General features: G+C 39.5%; 2 protein-coding genes across 7 annotated transcripts in view; both read left to right on the top strand.

Annotated features, from left to right (window-relative positions):
• LOC117510476 (betaine--homocysteine S-methyltransferase 1-like) overlaps positions 1-25,864 on the top strand; it is a 366,504-nt gene that overhangs the window by 124,651 nt on the left and 215,989 nt on the right.
• LOC117510474 (kinesin-like protein KIF2A) overlaps positions 1-25,864 on the top strand; it is a 104,483-nt gene that overhangs the window by 29,842 nt on the left and 48,777 nt on the right. For all 6 annotated transcript variants that reach the window (XM_034170201.1, XM_034170198.1, XM_034170197.1 and 3 more), the window contains exons 2-4: positions 832-926; positions 19,141-19,263; positions 22,628-22,682. In XM_034170201.1, coding sequence (XP_034026092.1) covers positions 832-926; positions 19,141-19,263; positions 22,628-22,682 — 273 coding nt within the window. The remainder of the gene's footprint in view (positions 1-831; positions 927-19,140; positions 19,264-22,627; positions 22,683-25,864) is intronic.

Below are 25,864 nucleotides of genomic sequence, written 5' to 3'. Positions count from 1 at the left end.
TCAGAAAGATACTCCACTGAACTTTCTTGTACAGGACTATTGACGTTGTATTTCCATGGTTGATGGACAAGATTGAGCAATGATCGTGGGGTGGTGTTGAGGGGGAGGGCTTGTCAACAGTTTTCACAGAGTTACTAATGCTTACTCGGCAGTCTTCACTTCAAAACTTAAGGTTTTAATGCACTGCAGTGTTCTTGGTGAACATGTAACGTGAGTAACGTAACATGAGTAACACAACTTTTAATGTCTATAAAGACAAATGTTAGTCTGTTCCAATTTGTTTGTTCTTTTGTTGAGATTATTAATAAAGGTTTAAACTATAATAGATCATTTTGCCCTGTCCTCTGTAGTTTAACAAGAAGGTGAAAGCAAACTTAAAAAAAGCCATGTGATTTTTGCATAACGTGAGTAACGGTGACAAAATGTGCCCAGCAAGAAAACGAAGGAAGATCTTTCTCATGTTGTGCTATGTGGATGTAGAGACTGGTGTTTAGTATTCACCATGAAAAAATGCAAATGTTCAGTCCAGTCATAAAAGAGGGAGACACCTTTATTCAAGCATCTGTTGTTTTAAATGTAACATGAGTAACGCTGGAATTGCCCAAATTTCAACTTTTAAAAAGTTGTCCAATTGTGCCTGATGGAAATACTGCTTGGCCTCTTGCGATTAATTACATTTGTTAAACTATATATTCTCACATATATTGCTGCAACATGAAGTTAATTACATGGGACCAATAAACGGTTAAAATGAACAGGGTTCTGACGGAGATGGTTTGCATGCACTCTGTGTTCATGACACATCAGTATAATCTAACTGTATCTTCCCAGGACGTATACACCAGGCGATGGTGACATCACTGAATGAGGACAATGAGAGCGTCACAGTGGAATGGATCGAAAATGGAGACACAAAAGGAAAAGAGGTGAGCCACCATTTGTCGGCACTCAAAGCAAGAGCAGCAGCAGCATGTGGTTTGATTCCACAGCAATGAATAATGCATCTAAACACATTCAGTGATGATTACATAACCAGCCTGTGTGTTACACAGTCTCATTTGTTGTCAGCCACTGGAACTCCTGCATGTCTCTCACTTTGCTTGTTTTTAGTTGTTTATTTTGCTCAGAGATAGGGAAGGAAACAAACAAACAAACAAAAAAACATGGTTTGCATTGTTGGTGGCACAGTGGCTTAGTGGTTAGCACTGGTGTCTCACAGGAAGAAGGTTGTGGGATTGCTTCCTGCCCTTTCTGTGTGGACTTTGCATGTTCTTCCTATGTCTGCGTGGGTTTCCTCTAGGCACTCCGGTGTCCTCTCGCAATCAAAACATGCTTATTTAGGGTCTGCTCCTTTCTCTGCTCTTGACCACGGCAGCGCCTCTAGCCTACATCTGGACTTGGCCCCAGGCACCGGACTGTGGCAGCCCACTGCTCCTAGTGATTAGATTGTGTCTAAATGTAATTAGGATGGGTTAAATGCAGAGGACAAATTTCATTGTTTGTAGGTACCTACATTGTATGTAGGTACAAGCTCCTCTCTTGGCTTTTGGTGAGGGAAAGGTGGCTATATGCAAAAGCAAACTTTTTAAGAAATATTATTACAACTCAGATACCGTCTGTCCTTTACCAACAACTGCCTTTTAGTAAGGATACTCATTTTTATCCAACCAGGCATGCCAAAGGACTGTGTTTCATTTTGCCTAAATGTAAAACAAACCAAAGTCAACGGACAGTGATGTTTCGAGCCATGACAGAATGGAATCATTTACCACTAAAGTTAAGGGAATTGAGCAGTGGACTGGGTTTTAAAAAGGAACTTAAAAAATATTATCTGAGGCAAATGGTTGAAGTATTGTGATGTATTATGAATTTATTCTGAATGTATTATGAATTTTCATTATGATTTACAGGCCTTAATGGAAATCTATTATGTTATTGTACTGAAACTGTGATTAAAACATGAATGGACCCCAGGAAGAGTAGCTGATGCAGTTATACTGCAGATGCTAATGGGGATCCAAATAAATAAAATAAAATAAATAAATACAATGACAATAAAGGCTCTTCTTCTTGTAGTAAAATGTGTCAGTAACAGTTATAATGCTAAGCTATTGCTGCTGCAGAAAAAAAAAATAGACAGCCATGTTTTGATAATAATGTCTTGTTAGCACTCTTCCTGAATCCAAAGCTAATTATTTTCAGCTGAACAAATTTACTTTGTTAGTTATCTTAAAGTGATGTTGAAGGTAAAACTTTGTAGTTTTCTTATTCAGAGAATAGAGGCTTTTGCAATTGTACTAGCTTTTCATCAGCAAAAACTTACCAAATCACTGATCCTGGATTATGTTTGTTTCCCTTTGAATGCATAGTATGTTTAGTATTTTGATTTTGTTCTTGTTGGGTTTTAGATTCTGTACTAACTGCATTAATAAATACAACCACAAATCAGGAAAAAAATAGACACATTGAAAAATGCAAATGGACCCTATAGTGATTTTTACATTTACTTAGACTTCTTTTTCATTGCAGACAGTATGCACCCTCGATATTTCTTGTTTTGTATGGTCAACTTTGTTTAATTTAATATACACCCATTCTTGCATTTCAGGTTTATAACACATTCCAAAAAAGTTGAGATAGGGGTAATTTAGGGCTAGTAATGATGTAAAAAAGCAACACCTTAAATAATGTTATGTCAACAGGTGATTGTAACCAAGATTTCGTGCAAAAGCAGCATCCACAAAAGACTGAGTCTTTGAGGTGCACAGATGGGAAATTGATCTCCAGTTTTTTTAATAAATGCTTGAGAAAATTATAGAAATGTTTAAAAACCCTGTTTGTCAAAGAAAGATTGGAAGGCGTTTGTATATTTCCTTCTCTACAGTACATAATGCCATTATTTGATTAAAAGACTCAAGGAATTTCAGTGCATAAAGGACAAGGGCGCTAGCCTAAGCTGAATACCCACGCTCTCCGATCCCTCATAGGGCACATACGGTCATTGACAACCACAGTCAGTTGCTCTGTCTCACTCACACACAGTATGCATGTTTATTATGCTACTAGTGTGCAGTACACTGACTGCATTCCACATGGAAACAAGATTTATTTTGCAGGTGTACGAGGTCTATTAGAAAAGTATCCGACCTTATTATTTTTTTCAAAAACCATATGGATTTGAATCACGTGTGATTGCATCAGACAAGCTTGAACCCTCGTGCGCATGCATGATTTTTTCCACGCCTGTCGGTTGCGTCATTCACCTGTGAGCAGGCTTTGAGTGAGGAGTGGTCCAGCCCCCTCGTCGGATTTTCATTGCCAGGAAATGGCAGAATGATTTGGGCTTTTTTTTTCCATCAGAATTTTTTCAGAAACTGTTAGAGACTGGCAGCTGGAAACCATTAGAAAAATGTATCTGGCTTTCGGTGAAAATGTTACGGGCTCGGTAGAGAATAAGGAGTGATACTGTCGCTTTAAGGAAGGCCCCCAGCGGCTGTGAGGCGCGCCGCGCTCCAAAGCTGCCATCGACAGGCTGAACGACCATTTCATTTCTAAACGGATGGCTGTCTGGATCCGTGACCATCGTGTGCCATTTCTCTGGTTATCACAAGAGCTGAACATCAACCATTTCCCGGCATATTTCACTTTTAACAAGACATTTTGTCATGGAAAGCCGAGCGGAGGCTTCGCGCGTCACGTCAACTCACTTTGAAATAATTAAAACATATAGCTACAGCTTAATAACTTTGAAAAATAACAGAAATCAGCAGCTTGTATTTTTATTCTGACTCCAGTTCATTTTAGTGTGATGAAGTCATCCTTTTTTTCTCATCAGTCACGTTTTGTGCTTGAACACTACATTAAGCTCAAGATTGAACAAATACATACCTTTGGAAAATAAACAGCTGTTGAACAGCTTGTGATCTGTACCTCTGCACAGCTTCTCCACATCATTTTTTAAGGATGTTTTAAGGATATTTGACTGTTTATTTCATCTCGTGATCTCATAAATTCAGTATACGACGTGCACATGGTATGAACAGGTTGGTGCCACCAGAACCACACATGTAGAAAAAGTACAGAGAGTAAAGGCAGCGCCAAGGTTTGGTCTTTTTTTTTTTTTTTTTTTAACATGTTCACTCGGGTTAAAATCCTCTCTCTGCTCCGCGCTTGCTGTCTTAAGTGCACTGATGGTTCACAGCAGAGCGTAACGTCTCGTGCCTCCGTTTAGGAATCTCACTCCCTCCCTCGCAGTCTATAGCGAGTCGACTGTGCGCGCGCGCGCACACACACACAGCTCCTTCGATAAACTGCCCATTTTAAACGGCTTTGAATAAGACGGCCACTGTTTTAATCGGCTGTCTTATTCAAAATTTGAACGTCCAAATGACGGCAGGACGGCTGCCTAAAACTATGAATTAAGAGGAAAAACAAAGACTTAATAAAATAGATGACTCGTCAACTACTAAATTAGTTGTTAACGATTACAAGCGTCAACGTAGTCGTGACTAGTCGTGGCAGCCCTACTTAAAACCGAAATGCATCCACAGCGGTGCCGTGGTACGTGGCTTTGGAACCAGAACCTCCTCACACTCCGTGTTATTATCCGAGCCTTGTTTACCATCCGACCAAGACGAGAGGGAAACAGAGTGAGTGAGGCAGCGAGGCTGCGTGCGGCTGCTGCAACACGATGACGTCAGATTCTGAGTCGTTTTATGCAACTTTGTGGATAAAATAAGTAATTCACGGTAATCGTGATTATGAAAAATATTCGTGAATATGAAAAATAATTGAGATTGGCGAATATTGTAATAATTGTGACTGCCCTAGTTGGACCATAACACAGTGGAAATGTGTATTGTGGTCAGATGAATCAGTATTCCAGATCCTTTTTTGAAGAAATGGATACAGTCTGCTCTGGACCAAAGATTAAAAAAAGGACTATCCAGACTGTTAACTGTGACAACTCCAAAAACCATGATCTACAACCCCTGGCAAAAATTATGGAATCACTGGCCTCGGAGGATGTTCATTCAGTTGTTTAATTTTGTAGAAAAAAAGCAGATCACAGACATGACATAAAACTAAAGTCATTTCAAATGGCAACTTTCTGGCTTTAAGAAACACTATAAGAAATCAGGAAAAACAATTGTGGCAGTCAGTAACGGTTACTTTTTTAGACCAAGCAGAGGGAAAAAAATATGGAATCACTCAATTCTGAGGAAAAAAATTATGGAATCATGAAAAACAAAAGAACACTCCAACACATCACTAGTATTTTGTTGCACCACCTCTGGCTTTTATAACAGCTTGCAGTCTCTGAGGCATGGACTTAATGAGTGACAAACAGTACTCTTCATCAATCTGGCTCCAACTTTCTCTGATTGCTGTTGCCAGATCAGCTTTGCAGGTTGGAGCCTTGTCATGGACCATTTTCTTCAACTTCCACCAAAGATTTTCAATTGGATTAAGATCTGGACCATTTGCAGGCCATGACATTGATCCTATGTGCCTTTTTCCAAGAATGTTTTCACAGTTTTTGCTCTATGGCAAGATGCATTATCATCTTGAAAAATGATTTCATCATCCCCAAACATCCTTTCAATTGATGGGATAAGAAAAGTGTCCAAAATATCAACGTAAACTTGTGCATTTATTGATGATGTAATGACAGCCATCTCCCCAGTGCCTTTACCTGACATGCAGCCCCATATCATCAATGACTGTGGAAATTTACATGTTCTCTTCAGGCAGTCATCTTTATAAATCTCATTGTTACGGCACCAAACAAAAGTTCCAGCGTCATCACCTTGCCCAATGCAGATTCGAGATTCATCGCTGAATATGACTTTCATCCAGTCTTCCACAGTCCACGATTGCTTTTCCTTAGCCCATTGTAACCTTGTTTTTTTCTGTTTAGGTGTTAATGATGGCTTTTGTTTAGCTTTTCTGTATGTAAATCCAATTTCCTTTAGGCGGTTTCTTACAGTTTGGTCACAGACGTTGACTCTAGTTTCCTCCCATTCGTTCCTTCATTTGTTTTGTTGTGCATTTTCGATTTTTGAGACATATTGCTTTAAATTTTCTGTCTTGACGCTTTGACGTCTTCCTTGGTCTACCAGTATGTTTGCCTTTAACAACCTTCCCATGTTGTTTGTATTTGGTCCAGAGTTTAGACACAGCTGACTGTGAACAACCAACATCTTTTGCAACATTGCGTGATGATTTACCCTCTTTTAAGAGTTTGATAATCCTCTCCTTTGTTTCAATTGACATCTCTTGTGTTGGAGCCATGATTCATGTCAGTCCACTTGGTGCAACAGCTCTCCAAGGTGTGATCACTCCTTTTTAGATGCAGACTAACGAGCAGATCTGATTTGATGCAGGTGTTAGTTTTGGGGATGAAAATTTACAGGGTGATTCCATAATTTATTCCTCAGAATTGAGTGAGTCCATATTTTTTTCCCTCTGCTTGGTCTAAAAAAGTAACCGTTACTGACTGCCACAATTATTTTTCCTGAAATCATTTTTCAAGATGATAATGCATCTTGCCATAGAGCAAAAACTGTGAAAACATTCCTTGCAAAAAGACACATAGGGTCAATGTCATGGCCTGCAAATAGTCCGGATCTTAATCCAATTGAAAATCTTTGGTGGAAGTTGAAGAAAATGGTCCATGACAAGGCTCCAACCTGCAAAGCTGATCTGGCAACAGCAATCAGAGAAAGTTGGAGCCAGATTGATGAAGAGTACTGTTTGTCACTCATTAAGTCCATGCCTCAGAGACTGCAAGCTGTTATAAAAGCCAGAGGTGGTGCAACAAAATACTAGTGATGTGTTGGAGCGTTCTTTTGTTTTTCATGATTCCATAATTTTTTCCTCAGAATTGAGTGATTCCATATTTTTTTTTCCCTCTGCTTGGTCTAAAAAAGTAACCGTTACTGACTGCCACAATTTTTTTTCCTGATTTCTTATAGTGTTTCTTAAAGCCAGAAAGTTGCCATTTGAAATGACTTCAGTTTTGTGTCATGTCATTTCTACAAAATTAAACAACTGATTGAACATCCTCCGAGGCCGGTGATTCCATAATTATTGCCAGGGGTTGTATCATGGTATGGGGTTGTGTCAGTCAATCAGTGTCGTTGGCAAAGGTAATTTGTACTTCTGTGATGGCAGCATTAATGCAGAAAAGTACATTGAGATGTTACAGCAACAAATGCCTACCTTCTAGATGACATCTTTTCCAAGGATGTCCATGCATTTCTCAATAGCACAATGTAAAAAACACATTCTGCACACATTAACAAGGCATGGCTATGGAAGATGACTGTGTGGACACTGGTTTGGCCTTGCCTGCCTGCAGTCCTGACCTGTCCTCAACAGAGTATGTTTGGAGAATTTTGAAAGGAAAAATGCAACAATGACGACCCTGTACTATTGCACACCTTAAGACGTGTCTGTAGAAAGAATGGGACAAAGTAACACTTGAATTGCTTCATCGCTTGTATCCTCAGTGCCAAAATGCCTTTTAAGTGTTGTGAGAAGGAATGGGAACATTACAAAGTGGTAAATGCTTTAGTGATACAACTTTTTTTGGGAATGTGTTGTAGGCCTTAAATGCAGGAATGGATATACAGTAAAACTCGCATATAATGGATTCAGGTGGACCAGCGAATTTTGTCCGTTACAATCGAAATCCGTAATAGGAATAAAACGGAAAAATCTGTTACACGTATAAAATGGAAAAATCCGTTACATGTATGAAACGTACAGAATCCGTTATATGTATGTAATGGATTAATTACAGCCAGGAGGCGCTGAACAACTAATGGGCAATACCCAACACCAGTTAGGCTTGCATATTTCCTTGATAAAAGCTTGACTTTGAATCTGGAGCTGCCTCATTTAATAACCAAGTCAAAACTCCATCTATAGAAAATAAACACCTGCTTTAAATAAGCGGCAGGCATTATGTGCATTAAAAAGATTACTTTTGGTCGAGTCACTCTTTTTTCTAAGTCAGCTGTGGAGTGGTACCTTAAAATCCTAAAGCCTGATTTATGCTTCTGTAATCCGTGGCCATGCAATGACATCAACATGCGCGCGACCCTTTTAAAGTTCTCCATCGCGTCTTTATGCAATTTTCCACAGGACCAGTGATTTTTTTTTTCTGGATCAATTTGTCCCTCAGTGAGCTCCACTTCTTTATACAATCATCAACCTCCAAACCAATCTATATGGTACATACAATTTTCCTTCATGAATTGTGGGTCATTTGAGCGTCTTTTTCTGACTCCTTGTGGTAAGGTTGGTCATATTTGTGGACTTTTCTGTCAAACATATTTGATCCATGGTCGAAATGTAATCTGCGGGCACACTGCAAAAACTTTTAAAATATGATGGGAGAGGAAGGAGTGAAAACGGAAACGTGACGAATCACATCTCTTTGCGGTCTCAGTCATTTAGCAGATACACGTCAGGCTACAGGGAGGGTTCGCAGCCACGCAGAGGGCTCTGATGTAATGCGGTTTGGTTTGTCACACCTAGGGATATGTGTGAAGCTTGACACTACATTACAGTGAAGGCAGCAAGCAGCATTTTGTTAATAATTGCCAGCCTTGAATAAAAGCCTGCCACGTTTAGGTGCCGGGTCTGAGCACGGTTTGAAAAAATAAATGACCGGTCTTTTAATCACAGAAATACGGTGCCCGCTTTCCTCTGTTACTGGGCATGTCCAGACTGCTCTGTTCAGCACATGAGGGGTTTTTAATGGAAATGCATTGCGATTGGATGAGATGTTTTGTCTGATGTGAGCGAAAATCTATTATGCAAAATCCGTTATATTCGGCTTGCATAAATTTCGTGCCACTTGCATCAACTAGTCGTGAACATTGCGCAACCTATTCACAAACATTGCATGCAGGGCATCTGAACCTGAAATTAAATTATGAAGAGATGTTACATCTATAATAACATAACTTCACAGATGCATTATCTAATTTATGAGAAAGAATGAAAATGCAACTGTTTTACCAATCCATTAGTCAGTCTCTCTCTCTCTGTGTGTGTGCGTATGTGTGTGTGTGTGTGTGTGTGCATACATATATATACGAGGTCTGTGATAAAACTAACGTACCTTTTTATTTTTTTCAAAAACGATATGGATTTGAATCACGTGCGATTACATCAGACAACCTTGAACCCTCGTGCGCATGCTTGAGTTTTTTCACGCCTGTTGGTTACGTCATTCGCCTGTGGGCTGGCTTTGAGTGAGGAGTGGTCCACCCCTCCCGTCTGAATCTCTTTGTCTGAGAACTTCCTGAGAGACTGACGCTTTGCTTGATCAAAATGTTTTCCAAAACTGTGAGGCACATCGAAGTGGACATCATTCGAGAAATTCAGCTGGTTTTCTGTGAAAATTTTAACGGCTAATGAGAGATTATGGACTGTTGCTGTCGCTTTAAGGACTGCCCACAGAGCGGGACGTCGCGACGCGCCCTGAGCCGCCGCTGTCTGCCTGTTTCGAGCTGAAAGCTTCCAAATTGAAGCCTCTTTTGACCCAGGACATCGTGAGAGAGCAGAGAACTTTCAGAAGAGGTCGGGATCAGCAGTTTATCCGGACATTCCACTGTTAAAGGAGATTTTATTAATGAAAGATGTGTGGATGGGTCAGCGTGTCGGGACGCAGCCGACGCGGTGCAGCGGCACAGGAAAAACACCTCCGTGTTGATAACCATTTGTAAAAACCAGGCGGCTTTTGATGGCTTTCAGTTGAGTGAGTATCTGAGAAATTGTTTAACAGCTGGACATGTTTCAACTTGTCCTTAAGGCTTCCAACGGAGGTGTTTTTCCTGTGGCGGCACGCGGCGCCAACTGCGTCCTGACGCGGACCCGTCCGCACTTTCTTTCATTACAAAATCTCCTTTAACAGTGGAATGTCCGGATAAACTGCTGATCCCGACCTCTTCTGAAAGTTCTCTGTTCTCTCACGACGTCCTGGGTCAACAGAGGCTTAAATTTGGAAGCTTTCAGCTCAGGCAGACAGCGGCGGCTCAGGGCGCATCACAACGTCAAGCAAAGCATCAGTCTCTCAGGAAGTTCTCAGACAAAGAGATTCCGACGGGAGGGGTGGACCACTCCTCACTCAAAGCCAGCCCACAGGCGAATGACGTAACTGACAGGCGTGGAAAAAACTCTTGCATGCCCACGAGGGTTCAAGCTTGTCTGCTGTAATCGCACGTGAATCAAATCCATATAGTTTTTGAAAAAAATAAAAAGGTCCGATACTTTTCTAACAGACCTCGTATATATAAAATATATATATATATGTGTGTGTGTGTGTGTGTATGTGTGTGTGTGTGTGTACAGTGGTGGGCACAGATAACCAAAAAATTAACTTTGATAACAGATAATCAGATAACTGAAAAGATTTGGGCAATTCCAGCAAAAAGGTAACATGGCAGGTGAAATTTCAAAATGTAAATATCACATCAAATACCACTTGGTTATGTCCTTTGGGTACCCAAATATGAGAAACACAAGGATTTCTACCAGTTCAGCCGACCTTAGGTTTTTGGTTGCACATCTCATTTTTGCCCCAACAAAACAGCAAGTTTCAAGCCCAAAACACAGTATTTCTTCCTCATTGTATTACACAAGTCCTGAGCTTAATACAGAATTTATAACCATTTTCTGTTAGTATTCTTATTAGAGTATTGAGAACAACATATTAATTTCAAAAGTAAGCCTTGTGTTTTTTAGCCTGGGCGACGAAAATGAGGTCGTCCTTCTAGGTAACGTGAGTAACAAAAAATGAACTTTTCTCTAGTTTGACAGTGCTGGTAGATATGACAGCCAGATTCCTGCATTCATCTCTTCCACCCTGAATTACTATATTCATGAAACAAAACCAGAAAAATCCCTCATAGCCTTTGGGGCAGAAGTGCTTCAAAATCTGTAACTTGAGTAACACGTGAGTAACGTGTAGTGTAACGTGAGTAACACTCACTTCATCACTGAACCACTGAGAGCTGAGAAGGTTGTTGAAACAGCGGCTAACTGCTGCTAATGAAGCCGAGATATTTGAGTTGGTAGAAACAAACAGATCGCAGAGCAGCAAGAAGAAACAAGTGGATTTAAAGAAGACAAGAAACTAGTTTTCAAGCCTGAAGTTCGCTGATCCACAGCAGCTACTGAGGATTGTTTTTCACCGGCGTGGCTCCACCTAAAGCCCGAGGCGTCAGCGCACATCCGCCGGCGCGGCTCCACCTGAAGCCCAAGGCGTCCGCGCACTTCCACCGGCGCGGCTTTACTGAGGCCCAAGGCGTCGGCACAGTTCCACCGGCGCGGCTTTACCGAGGCCCGAGGCGTTAGCGCACATCCACCGGCGCGGCTCCACCTGAAGCCCGAGGCGTCAGCGCACATCCACCGGCGCGGCTACACCTGAAGCCCGAGGCGTCAGCGCAGTTCCACCGGCGCGGCTTTACCGAGGCCCGAGGTGCCAGCGCGGAGTTATCTGACCATGGGTCCGAAGAAGGCACTGACGGCGGAGGAGGGAGACGATATCAAAAAGTCCCTGGACTTTTTGTCTGAGGAAATCTCTGTTGTTAAAATGCAGCAGAAATCCATTATGGAGCTGGTGGAAGAAGTGAAGGCTCTCCGGATCCAGAATGCCGAGAAAGACCGGCGTCTGGTGTACCTGGAGAACCGTGTTGCGGAGTTGGAACAGTACACAAGGATGAACGACGTTATTATTACAGGAATTCATATTAAACCTCGATCCTACGCACGGGCGGTGTCAGAAGACAGCGGAGGGGAGGCCAGCGAGCAGGAGGCCAGCTCAGTGGAACAACAGGTGGCTGACTTTCTGCAATCTAAAGGTATTCAAATGGACTGTAATAACATTGAAGCGTGCCACCCCCTGCCCAGGAGAGAGGATGGAGACAAGCGAGCAGTTATAATGAGGTTTGTCAACAGAAAACATAAAATGGCATTGTTAAAACAGGGACGGAAACTTAAAGGAACAAACGTATTCATCAATGGACATCTGACCAAAAGAAACGCAGACATCGCCAGGAAAGCTCGTTTCTTAAAAAAGCAGGGAAAAATTCAACAGACATGGACATCCAACTGCAAAACATTTATCAAATTGAATGGAACACCACAACAAGCGAAGGTTATGGTAATCGGGAACATCGAGGATCTGGACAAATACGACCAATAAGGTATGAGGACACAAACACATCACAACACCATGACACAGACCAGAGGAACCTATTCATCTACTACATCATCTACATCTGGAGACAAGAAGGATATAACTCAAAGGACTGCTGATCATGGAAAAGTAGAACTGAGAACATTTAAATACACAGACCACAATGTACTGGACTTGGAGCAAGATATAGACCCGGACAATAATTTCTTCTCAAATATCAATGACAGTTGTTGCTATTATACAGATGAACAGTTTAATTGGATCATTAAAACGGATAACAAATTATCAATAATCCATTTCAACAGCAGAAGTCTATATGCAAACTTTAACAACATTAAAGAATATTTAAGTAAATTTAAAAAAAATATTTAACATAATTGCTATATCAGAAACATGGATCACTGAAGATAAAGGAATGGATTTTGAACTGGATGGATATGAATTTAATTGTGTAAACAGAAAGAATAAGAGTGGAGGAGGAGTGGCTGTGTATGTGGATAAGAACATGGATTATAAAATAGTAGACAATATGACAACTGTGATTGATAACTTATTAGAATGTATAACTATTGAAATATGTGAAGAAAAAAGCAAAAATGTATTAGTCAGCTGTATATATAGAGCACCAGGATCTAGTATTGAAACATTCACTGACTGTATGGGAAAAATGTTCTCAAAAACTAATCAAAAAACTGTGTTCATTTGTGGTGACTTAAATATTGATCTGCTCAATCCAAATAAGCATAAAATAACAGATGAATTTATCAGTATAATGTACAGTATGAGTTTATATCCAAAAATCACCAGGCCAAGCAGAATTACATCCCATAGTGCTACCTTAATTGATAATATATTCAGCAATGATATTGAGAATAACACTGTGAGTGGATTATTAATCAATGACATTAGTGATCATCTACCAGTTTTCATCGTTTATAATAGAAACCATCGGCGGAATCAGCCAGAGGAGAAAATAAAATACAGGCGAGTGCGGACAGAGGAAAACATGAACACACTAAAGAAGGATTTACAGGAGCAAAACTGGGAAAAGGTATACAGTGAAAGTGATGTTGATAGTGCATATGAAACTTTTTTACAAATATTTACATCATTATATGATAAAAATTGTCCAATTAAACAAGACTACAGAAAACAAAAAATCCAAGATCGACCATGGATGACGAAAGGGTTACGAAATGCATGTAATAAGAAAAATACACTGTATAGAGAATTCATAAAACTAAAGACTAAAGAGGCAGAAAATAGATATAAGAAATACAAAAATAGATTAACTAATATTATACGGGTATGTAGGAAGGAATATTATAGTAACATATTATATAATAACAAAAACAATATTAAAGGAATATGGGATATATTAAATAGCATTATCAAAAATGGTAATAAAAACAGAGTTACCCTCAGTATTTCATTGATAATAATGTCAAGAAGGAAAATAAGGATGAGGTAGTCAACGGTTTTAATAATTTTTTTGTAAATATTGGACCAAGCTTGGCAGAAAAAATTCCCAATTCCCAACCTGAGGATTGGGATAATAATCTCATAGAAAGAAATCCCTGTTCAATGTTCCTCACATCAGTGGATGGAAAAGAAATTATAGACATTGTGAATAATTGTAAATATAAAACATCTACCGATTTAAATGAAATTGATATGGTGGTGGTAAAACAGGTCATTGAATGGATTGTAGAACCATTAACATACATCTGTAACTTATCATTTCAAACCGGTAAATTTCCCAATCAAATGAAAATAGCTAAGGTTGTGCCGCTGTATAAGACTTTCGGACATGTTGGGTACACAGTAGGAACTTTTTTGTTGTTGTCTTTACTGATCTATCTTGTAATTGTTGTTGTATCAAATGTTCGAAATAAATAGTTTTCATTCATTCATTCATTTATTCAACCACTAAGTTACTCAGTCAGCCAACTAGTTATTGTTTTAACAAATAGGTGGCAGCCAATTAGCTATTGTTTTAACTTTGAGACATAAGTGGCAGGTTGTTTTCCCACAATGCATGTGGGAAAACATGGTGATACATGTCATTTCCTGTATGGTGGGAGAAATTGAATCTGTGTCATGTCATAACAAATTTCAACCCAGCGACATCAAACAAACATAGTAGAGAAGCTTGAATCTTCGACTAGACTGGGTTGTTTGATGTGAGGACGTTTCGCTTCAAACTGCAGAAGCTTCCTCAGCTAAAATTCTTGCTCTGGTAGTCTGACTTCTGTCTTGACCCTTGTAGAGAAGAACAAAGAAGCCACAAAAGCTGGAGTTTTAAACCTAACCAGACCCCTGCTACTGAGAGGCAGACTGCTATTGGCTAGTGACTAAATAATTGCTTTAATTAGCACCTATTGTGCTCTAGTTAGCACCCTCCTAATGACAGGGTAGCTGTCCCTCCTAACATTGAGACTGACACCTCTCCTGACGGCTCACCTGACGGATCTCCGGATGACATGAGTGACTCCTTACCATGAACAAAAGACTGAAACTGCTTTGACCTGAGTACCCCATTGTAAACAGGGGACAAAGCGTGTCTCAGACCCCCTCCCCGGTTAAGGCTGGGTTTCAGCTGTTTCACATACAGTGCCTCCTTCACCCCTCTCTCAAACCATTTCTGCTTTCTGGCTAAGATTTTAACTTCCTTGTCCTCAAACGTGTGGTTAGTGTCTTTAAGGTGGAGATGAACTGCAGACTGAGGTCCACTGGCGCTCTCTCTGCGGTGCTGGTATAGCCTTTTGTGTAACGGCTGCTTAGTCTCAGCTATGTAGTGTTCGTTACAGTTTTCCTGACATCTGATAGAATACACTACATTGCTCTGTTTGTAACTAGGGATCCTGTCCTTAGGGTGAACTAATTTCTGTCTCAAGGTGTTATCAGGTTTAAAGTAAACTGGGATTTTGTGCTGTGTGAAGATCCTCTGTACTTTTCCCCCTACTCCTGCTAAATAAGGGAGTAGGGGAAAATCCCAAAATCCCTTTTCGATTGATGAAGACATTGTGAACGCGATACGAAGGGAGTATCAGGAACTCAGAAAGATACTCCACTGAACTTTCTTGTACAGGACTATTGACATTGTATTTCAGTAGTTGATGGACAAGATTGATCAATGATCGTGGGGTGGTGTGGGGGGGAGGGCTAGTCAGCAGTTTTCACAGAGTTACTAATTGCTTACTCGGCAGTCTTCACTTCAGTTTTAATGCACTGCAGTGTTCTTGGTGAACATGTAACGTGAGTAACGTAACGTGAGTAACACGACTTTTATTCTTTTAATGTCTGGGTGATTCTTTAACTACGGGCACTATTGGCCTTGTAAATGTAATTTCCACCACACAATTGCCTTACAATATAAAGAGCCTTGGGGCAACTGTTTGTTGTGATTTGGCGCTATATACATGTGCTCTGATGTCACTGTTTATCTCCATAGAAACTACCCAAACAATCGTTCATACAAACTGTTTAGGGACATTACAGTGTTGTGGTGGAAATTACGGCAATAGTGTGGGACAACTACATTTTATTTAAAAAAAAAATCACAACAGTTGTATGACATTGAATACCCCAATTATGTTTTGATTATTTTACTGATATTTTATTCAGAGATATTTTAAAACATTAGAAAAAACGTTTCTTTACCATTCATTTTTATCATTGAAGATCAAAAGTCTGGGTGTGGGACAAGCACAAAATGGCAATATTTGCATATAATGATGCTGGAAAAAAGATGAAAAAGTCATCATAGACTACTAGAACAAATTTCTTAACACACTTTCATTGTAAAGATAACTATAAAAGTGTGAAATTTCCCGTTCTTTCTGTTTTTCATACAATATGATCAAAGGACATAATAAGTGCCTGTAGTCTAAGAATCACCCATCTATAAAGACAAATGTTAGTTAGTCTGTTCCAATTTGTTTGTTCTTTTGAAGAGGTTATTAATAAAGGTTTAAACTATAATAGATCATTTTGCTCTGTCCTCTGTAGTTTAACAAGAAGGTGAAAGCAAACTTAAGTTAAAAAAGCCACATTATTTTTTTTGCGTAATGTGAGTAACGGTGACAAAATGTGCCCAGCAAGGACAATGAAGAAAGATCTTTCTCATGTTGTTCTATGTGGATGTAGAGAGTGGTGTTTAGTATTCACCATGAAAAATACAAATGTTCAGTCCAGTCATAAAAGAGGGAGACACCTTTATTCAAGCATCTGTTGTTTTAAATGTAACGTGAGTAATGCTGGAATTGCCCTTATCTTTGAAAAAGATAAAAGATAAAACATTAAACCACCCAAAAATGTATCGGAAGTTGCAGATAACTGATAAATTCCAGGATTGTCTCTGGTACACTTGCAACTACTAACAAGCTGATTTTGAGTTTTAACACCATGATCGCTTCTGGAAGTATCAAAAGCGACGACAGACCCAAACAATGAGTCAGCACTTCTGTCTTTGAGCGTTCTGACCCCTGCTGGAAGCTCCAGTTTACTACAAGGCTTCCAGCACAAACGCGGCTGAGAGGAGCCACGAAGCTCAACTCTCTACTCAATCACAATGCTGCCATCAGGCGGAGGTCTTGGAAAATAAAGCAATGCTAACTTATGGTTTGGTGTAAATAAAATGAATATTCATAGAATAACTCCATTAATGTCAATTCTGTCATTTGTGCAAAGTTAAGATATAACATACATCTTTTAATGTTGAATAATGCACTAATTCTGAAGTTTTGTAACAAACAGACAGATGGCATTCTGGGTAAAATGTGCCTCCGCTAACACTGATTGGTTCATTCTGTGTAAACCAACACGTTAATGTGAGGTGTGTCGTGTGTTGGTGATAAATGTGCTTTTGTAAAATATGCCATTTTTTATTTGTAAAAAAAAAAAAAAAAGCATTTAAAAAAAAAAGAGCCAAGTTGTAATTAGATAACTGTCTGATATAACCGGTGTCAAAATAAATAGAACACTGCAATGATCTACTGGTGCCAGTGTGAGTTTTGGCCCTTTTTCAGCTGATTTTTTTATTTGTGCGAGAATTTTTTGGATCGCACCGAGTTTCAGGTTAATCGCGCGTCCTGCATCGTTTAGTATAAATGGTGTAACGAGCTGCGTTTAACATCTCACGAGCACCTCCTGATCGCCGATCGTATGGTCAGATGAAAATCAAACCTGTTTGATATTCTGGTCGGCCATTGTGAGGGTATCCCGCTGCTGAAGCGCTACACACATCCAACCTCTCGCACTGTGCATGAGCAAACACCGCAGACCTGTCTTGTAATGTTTTGTTTTGTTTTTTTTTTTACTTTGATGTCTCCCATCGAGAGTTTTTGTAAATTAAGTTAAAAAAAAAAAAAAGCTTCTGTTTACATTTTGCTTCTGGAAACACGAGTCCGACGTGTGGTTTTTGAACATACAATGTGTGTGAGAACATAAATCGGGCGCTCTGAACTTTTACAGCATGCGGTTCTGTGGTACAGTTTGAGCTGGAACCGAGTACAGTGATTGAAAATATCAGCCCAGCTTCAGTTTGAATACTGCCATGAACACTACTGGCCAGTAGATGGCAGTAGAGACCTTGAAAACTTGCCAAAACAAAATTACAGATAATCTGTGTCTGCTACATTTAAGATGCGTGTAATTTAATAAACGCAAACACAATAACGTCTATAAACCCAGAGAATATATTCGTGAGAGTTTTAGGCACTAGAGTTTAATGCTGTTGTCCGTGGATCCTGATCAGAGCGTCTGAAATGCATTTCTCATGTCGTGAACGTACTGAGATACCCATAATGCACCTGGACACAGCATGTCCACACTAAAACCTTAAAAATTAGTGCATTACTTTAAAACTAAAACATATATCTGATATTTTCACTTTATAAAACTTCAGACGTGATGTTAATTTAAATAACTGAATTAGTTTGGTTAAAATTTGAACCATAAGTTAAAAATGTATGCCCCTGGATGAGTTGGGTGATATTGCCCATGTATTAGTATGGGGTTAAAAGCAATGAGTTTTTTTTTTTTTTTTTTGGTGGCAAGTTCTCCTTTGCCTGCAGACGATAGAACAGTTTCTTCTAGAAGCAGCTCTCGTCTGTTTGCAGAGGATAGAACTACACCTCTGCTACAAAACATTTAACAGGTAGGTGCTCAACTGTTTTTAATTTTTATAAGTGTTTGTAGCTGTTCAACTTTGTTTACCACGTTAACAGTCTAAAAATTATCGGACAAAAATTTATCGGAAGATAATTAGTCCGATAATGGTTTTAAAAGTTACCTGAAAAGATAATCCGAACTGTGCCCACCACTGTCTGTCTCTCTGTGTGTGTGTGTGTGTGTGTGTGTGTGTGTGTGTGTGTGTGTGTGTGTGTGTGTGTGTGTGTGTGTGAGATTCCAAATTTGTTCTCCACCACACGGTGCACACGAGACACGCTGTAGATCATTTTTCTGTGATTCTGGGAGTGATGAGAAAATGGTTTCATCATCCAAGTTCTGAGAGCAAATGTGTCATCGGCTAAGAAATGCTTAATTTTATATAGCGTCGCGTCAAGCCTGACACAGCGGGACGCCTTGGCACAATGAATTACGTGGCAGTGCAGGGATCAGTTCATGCAAGTGTCAAAGTGGCTTAAGAATCACTACGTTTTTGTTTTGTTTTTGCTTTTTCCGTACCGCCTCAATGTTTTTGATTTGGTGTTGTCAACTGATTATTTTCTGTTGTAGAGCACATAACTCACAGGAAGAAAAATTGTTCAGGATATACTAAAATAAAAAAAAGTCTGTGTGATGTTTTTAGGTAGACAGCACTTATGTTTAGGAAAGAGGTGATGGTATATTCCACACCAGACATAGGCGTATGTGTAAAAATTTCATTTGAATAATGATATTAAATTGTTTCTGCACAGATTGATTTGGAGAGTATATTTACACTTAATCCAGATGTGGCTCCAAATGAAGAAATTGCACCTAGCCCAGAGACGCCACCGCCACCTACACCTGCATCCGTGAAGGTCAACAAAATTGCGAAGGCAAGTAGCAAATCAGCAAAATGTTATGATAAGGATTGTTGAGAGGTGGGAGTGTCAAAATGATACTTTTAAGCATACAGGTGCATCTCAAAAAATTTGAATATCGTGAAAAAGGTTAATATTTTTTGTCAAGTATTTCAGACAGTGAAAATTTGACATATTCTTGTTGCACTACATAGAAACTAAAATGTTGGGTGGCTCCTCCACCCAAAAATAGAAAATGCAAATCTCAAAAGTCACAATGCAGTATGAATACCATGAATCTCTCAAATCTGGCTTAGTACACACAAACACAATCACTGGGAAGACTGCTGAAGTGACAGTTATCCAGAAGACACTCACAGACACCGTCCACAGGGAGGTTAAGCCACAGAAGATAAATGGCCTGCATTTATATTGCGCTTTTCCATATGCATCAGATGCTCAAAGCGCTTTATAATAAGGGATGTCTCAATCAGGTTTTTTTTTGCCCCCGATTCTGCCGATACCGAGTCCCGATCCGATACTTTAAAAAACTGAATGAACAGTGAACAAATGCTAAATATATTTTATATATTTTCATTTTAATCACCTTATTTTATTATTTATCACTTAAACAGTGCACTTCTACTTGAGGTAGCTTGAACAATCAAGTAATAATCTACCAGACTTAAAAAATATACAAATTTCCATGTTATTTTATTTGTCTAACAATAAATGTCCAAGGTTCCTTGTGTTAAACAAGAAATTATCTAATCTGAAATAACAGGTGCTTTTAATTTACAGATGAAAGGTTTCTAAAGAACCATTTATTGATTTAGCTATTTTAATTACAAGTGTTCTAAACTTTTTTTAAACAGTAATGAGAAATTTTGAGGTAACAAACAACAATAACAAAAAACATTTCCATGGATTTTTCTTCAGAAAACTGCTCCTGTTTTGAACAGATCAGTGGTTTCTGCCACTAGTCTTTCATGTTTTGGCCCGACGCGTCGTTCCTATTGGACAGCGCAAAGCTACGTCACAGCTCACAGCGTCCAAATTTGGATTGGGTTGAACTTATGTTTTTTCTTTTGTTCAATAAAAAAATAATAAAATAAAAAAAAAGATTGGGTTGAACTTTGACCGCGTCAGCCTGCCGACCCTTAGTGATTTTCCAGTCAGGTTGGGATTTGAACCAAGGATCTTCTGGTCTCAAGCCCAATGCCTTTAACACTAGACCATCACCTCCCCTAAAGGTCATTGGCCAGAAGATCATTGCTCAAAGCACTAGCTGTTCACAGAGTTCTGGATCAAAGCATAGTCATGGGAAGTTGACTGAAGGGGAAAAGTGTGGTCGCAAAAGATGTACATGCAATAGGGATGACAGCAACTTTGAGAAGATTGTCAATCAAAGCCAATTCCAGAACTTGAGGGAGTGTTAGAAGGAGTGGACTGAGGCTGAGTGCATAAAGACCCAACACACATATATGTGTCCAGGAAATGGGCTACATGTCTTGTATTCGTGGTGCCAAGCCACTCCTGAACCACAGATAGTCAGAAATGTCTCAACTGGGCTAAGGAGAAAAAAAAAGTGAACTGTTGCTCAGTAGTCCAAAGTCCTCTTTTCAGATAAGAGTAAATTTTAAATTTAATTTGGAAATCAAGGTCCCAGAGTCTGCAGGAAGAATGGAGAGACACAAAGCCAAGGTGCTTGAAGTCCCATGTGAAGTTTCCAGTCAGTGATGGTTTGGTGACATGTCATCTGCTCGTGTTCCGTCCACTGTGTTTTATCACAGCAAACGTCAACCCAGCCGTCTACCAGGACATTTTAGAGCCTTTCATGCTTCCATCTGTTGACAAGCTTTATAGAGATGCTGATTTCCTTTTCAAGCAGGACATGGCATCTAGTCACACTGCCAAAACTGCTAGTACCTTGTTTGCTGACCATGATATTAGTGTACTTGATTGTCCCCATGGACAATCCCTCATAGATTCTTTATGGAATATTGTCAAGAGGAAGATTAGAGACATCAGATCCAAAAACCTCGACGACCTGAAGGCTGCTATCAAAGCAACTTGGACTTACAGAACACCTTAGCAGTGCCTCAGGCTGATCACCTCCACACAACACCTCACTGATGCTGGATTTCATCCAGAAGCAGCCGCAGCCAAGTACTGAGTGCATAAATGAACATACTTTTCAGACACTGGACATATCTGTATTATACATCCCTTTTTAAAAAACTGATCTGCTGAAATATTGTAATATTTTGAGATACTCAGTTTGTTGGAGCTGTAGGCTGTAACTCACTCACTCACCTTCAATCCTCCAATTAAGGGTTATTGGAGATGGGGACAGCTGGAGCCTGTCCCAGCAGTCATAGGGCGTGAGGCGGGGTACACCCTGGACAGGACGCCAGACTGTCACAGGGCTAGGCCATAATTATCAAAATTAAGAAATAGGTGAAACATTTTAGTATGTAAAATTTTCACACTCTGAAATACCTGACAAAAAATATTGAACTTTTTCATGATATTCTCCTTTTTTCTGTGATGCACCTGTATCTGAAACACATATTGTGGCTCCTGTTAGGTCTGCCTTTATATAGATACTGGATCCTACAGTCTTGTTAAGTATTAGGCTGTGCAGAGTAGATTAAGGCAACACTTTATTGTGCGGTCAGTGCAGATCTTTCAGTTACATGATCAGGGATGTGAAATTTCTGCCAAATCGCAGATGTTTGCGGTTAAAATAAAAATTTGTGCTCTTCAAGATAGATGCAGATCCATTGTGCGGCTGAGTTCTTCTTTTGTTTGATCACCCGATTGGTCTTTCACATGCTTCAAATTGGTTAAAAAAAATTGCTATCATGTCAGTATGGAGGAATGTTTCCAACACCTTGTTGAATCTATGCCACAATGGATTAAGGCAGGGTTAGGGGCTCCAACCCAGTATTAGCAAGGTGTATCTAATAAGGTAGTCGGTGTGTGTATATATGTGTATATATATGTGTGTGTGTGTGTGTATATATATATATGTTAACACACGTTCCCATTCAAATGAAATGACCATTCCAAACTTTTTACTGGTACTGTATAGTACTGTAGAAAAAGCTGATTAAGTGAACATTCTCATTCATACTCATTTATCATCTGTATTGTGCTTGAATATGTGAACCAATATAGTATGAAATGCACACAAAATAGAAATCAGAAGGGGGCAAAATGTGTTTTCACAGCACTGCAAACAAAATGGGCCGTAATCAGCCTTAATATAAATCTGTGACACTGAAATGTTGCTTTTTTTCAGAGATCAAGAAATTAATTGAAATTAGGAGTATCAGTCTAGCTTGACCCTCTCACTGTATAATATTTTACTGTTGCTTCTGTTTTTTCCTTGCAGAACCGTCGCACTATAGCTCCTTCAAAGAATGAAATTCCATCCAGGGACAATAAAGGTTTGTTCTGCATACAACCCCAATTCCAATGAAGTTGGGACGTTGTGTCAAATATAAATAAAAACAGAATACAATGATTTGCAAATCCTCTTCAACCTATATTCAGTGAACACACCACAAAAACAAGATATTTAATGTTCAAACTGATAGACTTTTTGTTTTTGTGCAAATATTTGCTCATTTTGAAATGGATGGCTGCAAAACATTTCAAAAAACCTGGGACGGGGCAACAAAAGACTGGGAAAGTTGATGAATGCTCAAAGAACACCTGTTTGGAACATTCCACAGGCGAATGTTACACCATTCACCTGTTATTTCCAGCAAGACGATGCCAAGCCACATTCTGCACGTGTTACAACAGCGTGACTTCGTAGTAAAAGAGTGCAGGTACTAGACTGGCCTGCCTGCAGTCCTGATCTGTCACCCATTGAAAATGTGTGGCGTAGTTTGTGTTATGTAGCACAATGGGTGGAAAGAATCATAAAAATTGTTTTGCTGTAGAAAATGGTACTAAAGAGTAATCAAATTAAAGTAGCCTCCTATAATATAAACGGTAGGGCTGCAGCTATCGATTATTTTAGTAATCGAGTATTCTGTCGATTATTCTGGTGATTAATCGAGTAATCGGATAAAAAGTACTTCTGCATTTTTAAACAATGTCAATAGTCCAGGGCTCTCCCTAAGCAATGGCACAATGTCACTGGGCCAAAGTGTTGGTATTTTGCTGAAATGGCGATGGGATGTGGCTTTGTTTTGTTTTCTCCAACTTGTAAAATGTAACCATTTTTAAGTTTTGTTTTTTGTTTTTTATAAAGGTTGGTGGACAGGGTCCCTGCGTGATATTTTTTTATCCCTCTTTCTCTGCAATTCAGCAGATGCATTTCAGCTGGAGGTTGGACATGCAACCTCGCGGTCAGTTTTTTAAAATTATTTTTATTTAAATTACCGTGTTTGTGAAATGTTGTGTGTTGCCCAAAAAAGCAAAAATTAAAACAGCCCCTCACACTGGGCAGAGAGAGACAGCATCATGCCACCGGGTCAATAGTCCCAGACCGTGTGTTTTTTTTAAATAGACAACCACACTGCTTTGCTTTAAATGCACAGTAAGTCTATTTCAGATGATCAGTGTGGACCATCTTTCTCTTAAAAGGCTTTATTTTACTCTGTGTCACGTTGGAAAGCGATAGCTATCGTTGCTAATTTGATTCGCTGTTATGCTCCAGTCTTCTTCTGTTTTTTTTTTCTGCGGACGTTGCAGCGCCACACACAGGCCTGGCATGTGTACTACAACGTTAAACGAAGCTTCGAGGCACAGAAGTTGCCTCGAACATTTTTTTTGTAATCGAATTATTCGAGATACTCGACTAATTGTTTCAGCCCTAGTAAACGGCCTCCTCAGTCCAATCAAGAGGAGTAAAGTTTTGAGCAAGATGAAGAAAGAGGGTGTGGAGGTACTATATTTACAGGAGACCCATATGACTGATAAAGAGCATGAAAAACTGAAGAGAAATGGTTATAATCAGATTTTTTTCATCTTCGCATGAATCGCATCAGTCGGGGCATAGGAGAGGTGTTTGTATATTAATGTCCAAGAGAATAAGTTTTGAAATGCTTAATAACATAAAAGATGGGGAAGGTCTATATCATAGTCATTGGGAGGCTAGAGGGAGTTTTGGTTACATTACTCAACATTTATTGCCCCTCATTTGGATTTTACAGGGTAGGAGGGAAGCAATAATTTCAGTTATTGCGAAAGAGGGTAAAGACGGAACAAATTGCTCTAACTACAGACCCATTAGCGTACTTAATGTGGATTATAGAATTTTTATTGCAATTTTAGCTCGAAGAATGGAGAAAATATTACCAGTTATCATCAGTTTAGATCAGACTGGATTTATAAAACAATGACAGACACATGACAATATCTGCCGTAACTCTACTTATTATGCCACATGTTAAAGAAAAAACCTTGGAGGCTGCCATCTTGGGAATGGATGCAGAAAAAGCATTCGATTCTGTAAAGTGGGAATTTTTGTTTAGAGTTATGAAAAAGTCGTCAAGGCTGCTCGATCAGCCCTTTATTATTTGCCATCTTTCTGGAACTGCTTAGCCAATGGATAAAACAGTGTGTGAATATTAAGGGTATAACCATGTCTGAACAAGAACAGAAAATAGCGCTGTTCGCAGACGATGTCTTGATTTATCTGGAGAACCCAAACTCATCATTGCCTGTCCTGATGACATCCTTGACAGAGTTTAGTAGCCTGTCGGGATAAAAAATTAAATGTTCAAAAAAAAAAAAAAACCCCAAGCTTTATCTTTTAATTTTGAACAAACCAATTTCTAAAACAAAACTATTCAATTAATTGGGAGCAACAATCAATGAAGTACTTGGGCATTCACCTAACAAAAGACATTGGAAAACTGAAAGCGTCAAACTATGATAAGGTAATATCAATTATAAAAGCTGATTTATCAGAATAGAACTTAATCCCTTTTTTAAGCTTGGTATCAAGAGTGGAGATGATTAAGATGAATATAGTGCCACGCTTGCTATATATATATTTCAAAACCTTCGGATGGAGTTAACAGAAGAATTTTAGAGAATGGGACAAATTTATATCTAGACACATATGGCAGGGTGCTAGACCGCATTTTAAATATAGAACTCTTCAATTGCCAAAAAAAAGGGCGGTCGAGCTTTACTGACTGAGCTTCTCACCCTTTGTCTAAGGGAGACACCAGCCACTCTCCTAAGGAAGCCCATTTCGGCTGCTTGTACCCGTGATCTAGTTTCTTCGGTCATGACCTAACCTTCATGACGGTAGTTGACAGTAAGAGCAAAGATTGACCGGTAGATCGAGAGCTTCGCTTTTTGGCTCAGCTCCCTTCTCGTCACAACAGTACGGTAGAGTGAATGCAAAACTGTCCCTGTTGCACTGGTTCTCTGGCAAATCACACACTCCATTGTCCCCTCACTTGTGAACAAGACCCCGAAGTACTTGAACTCCTTCACTTGGGGCAAGAATAGGCACTTCCATCGGTTTCCTGCTGAGAACCATGGCCTCAGATTTAGTGGTGCTGATCTTCATCCCAACCACTCCACACTCAGCTGCAAACTGACCCAGTGAGTGCTGGAGGTCACAGGCCAATGAAGTCAACAGAACCACATCATCTGCACA

The sequence above is a fragment of the Thalassophryne amazonica genome, chromosome 5 (assembly GCF_902500255.1).
Source record: "Thalassophryne amazonica chromosome 5, fThaAma1.1, whole genome shotgun sequence".
NCBI lineage: Eukaryota > Metazoa > Chordata > Actinopteri > Batrachoidiformes > Batrachoididae > Thalassophryne > Thalassophryne amazonica.
Note: the sequence above shows the minus strand (reverse complement) of the source record. Positions and strands in the feature narration are given on the sequence as shown.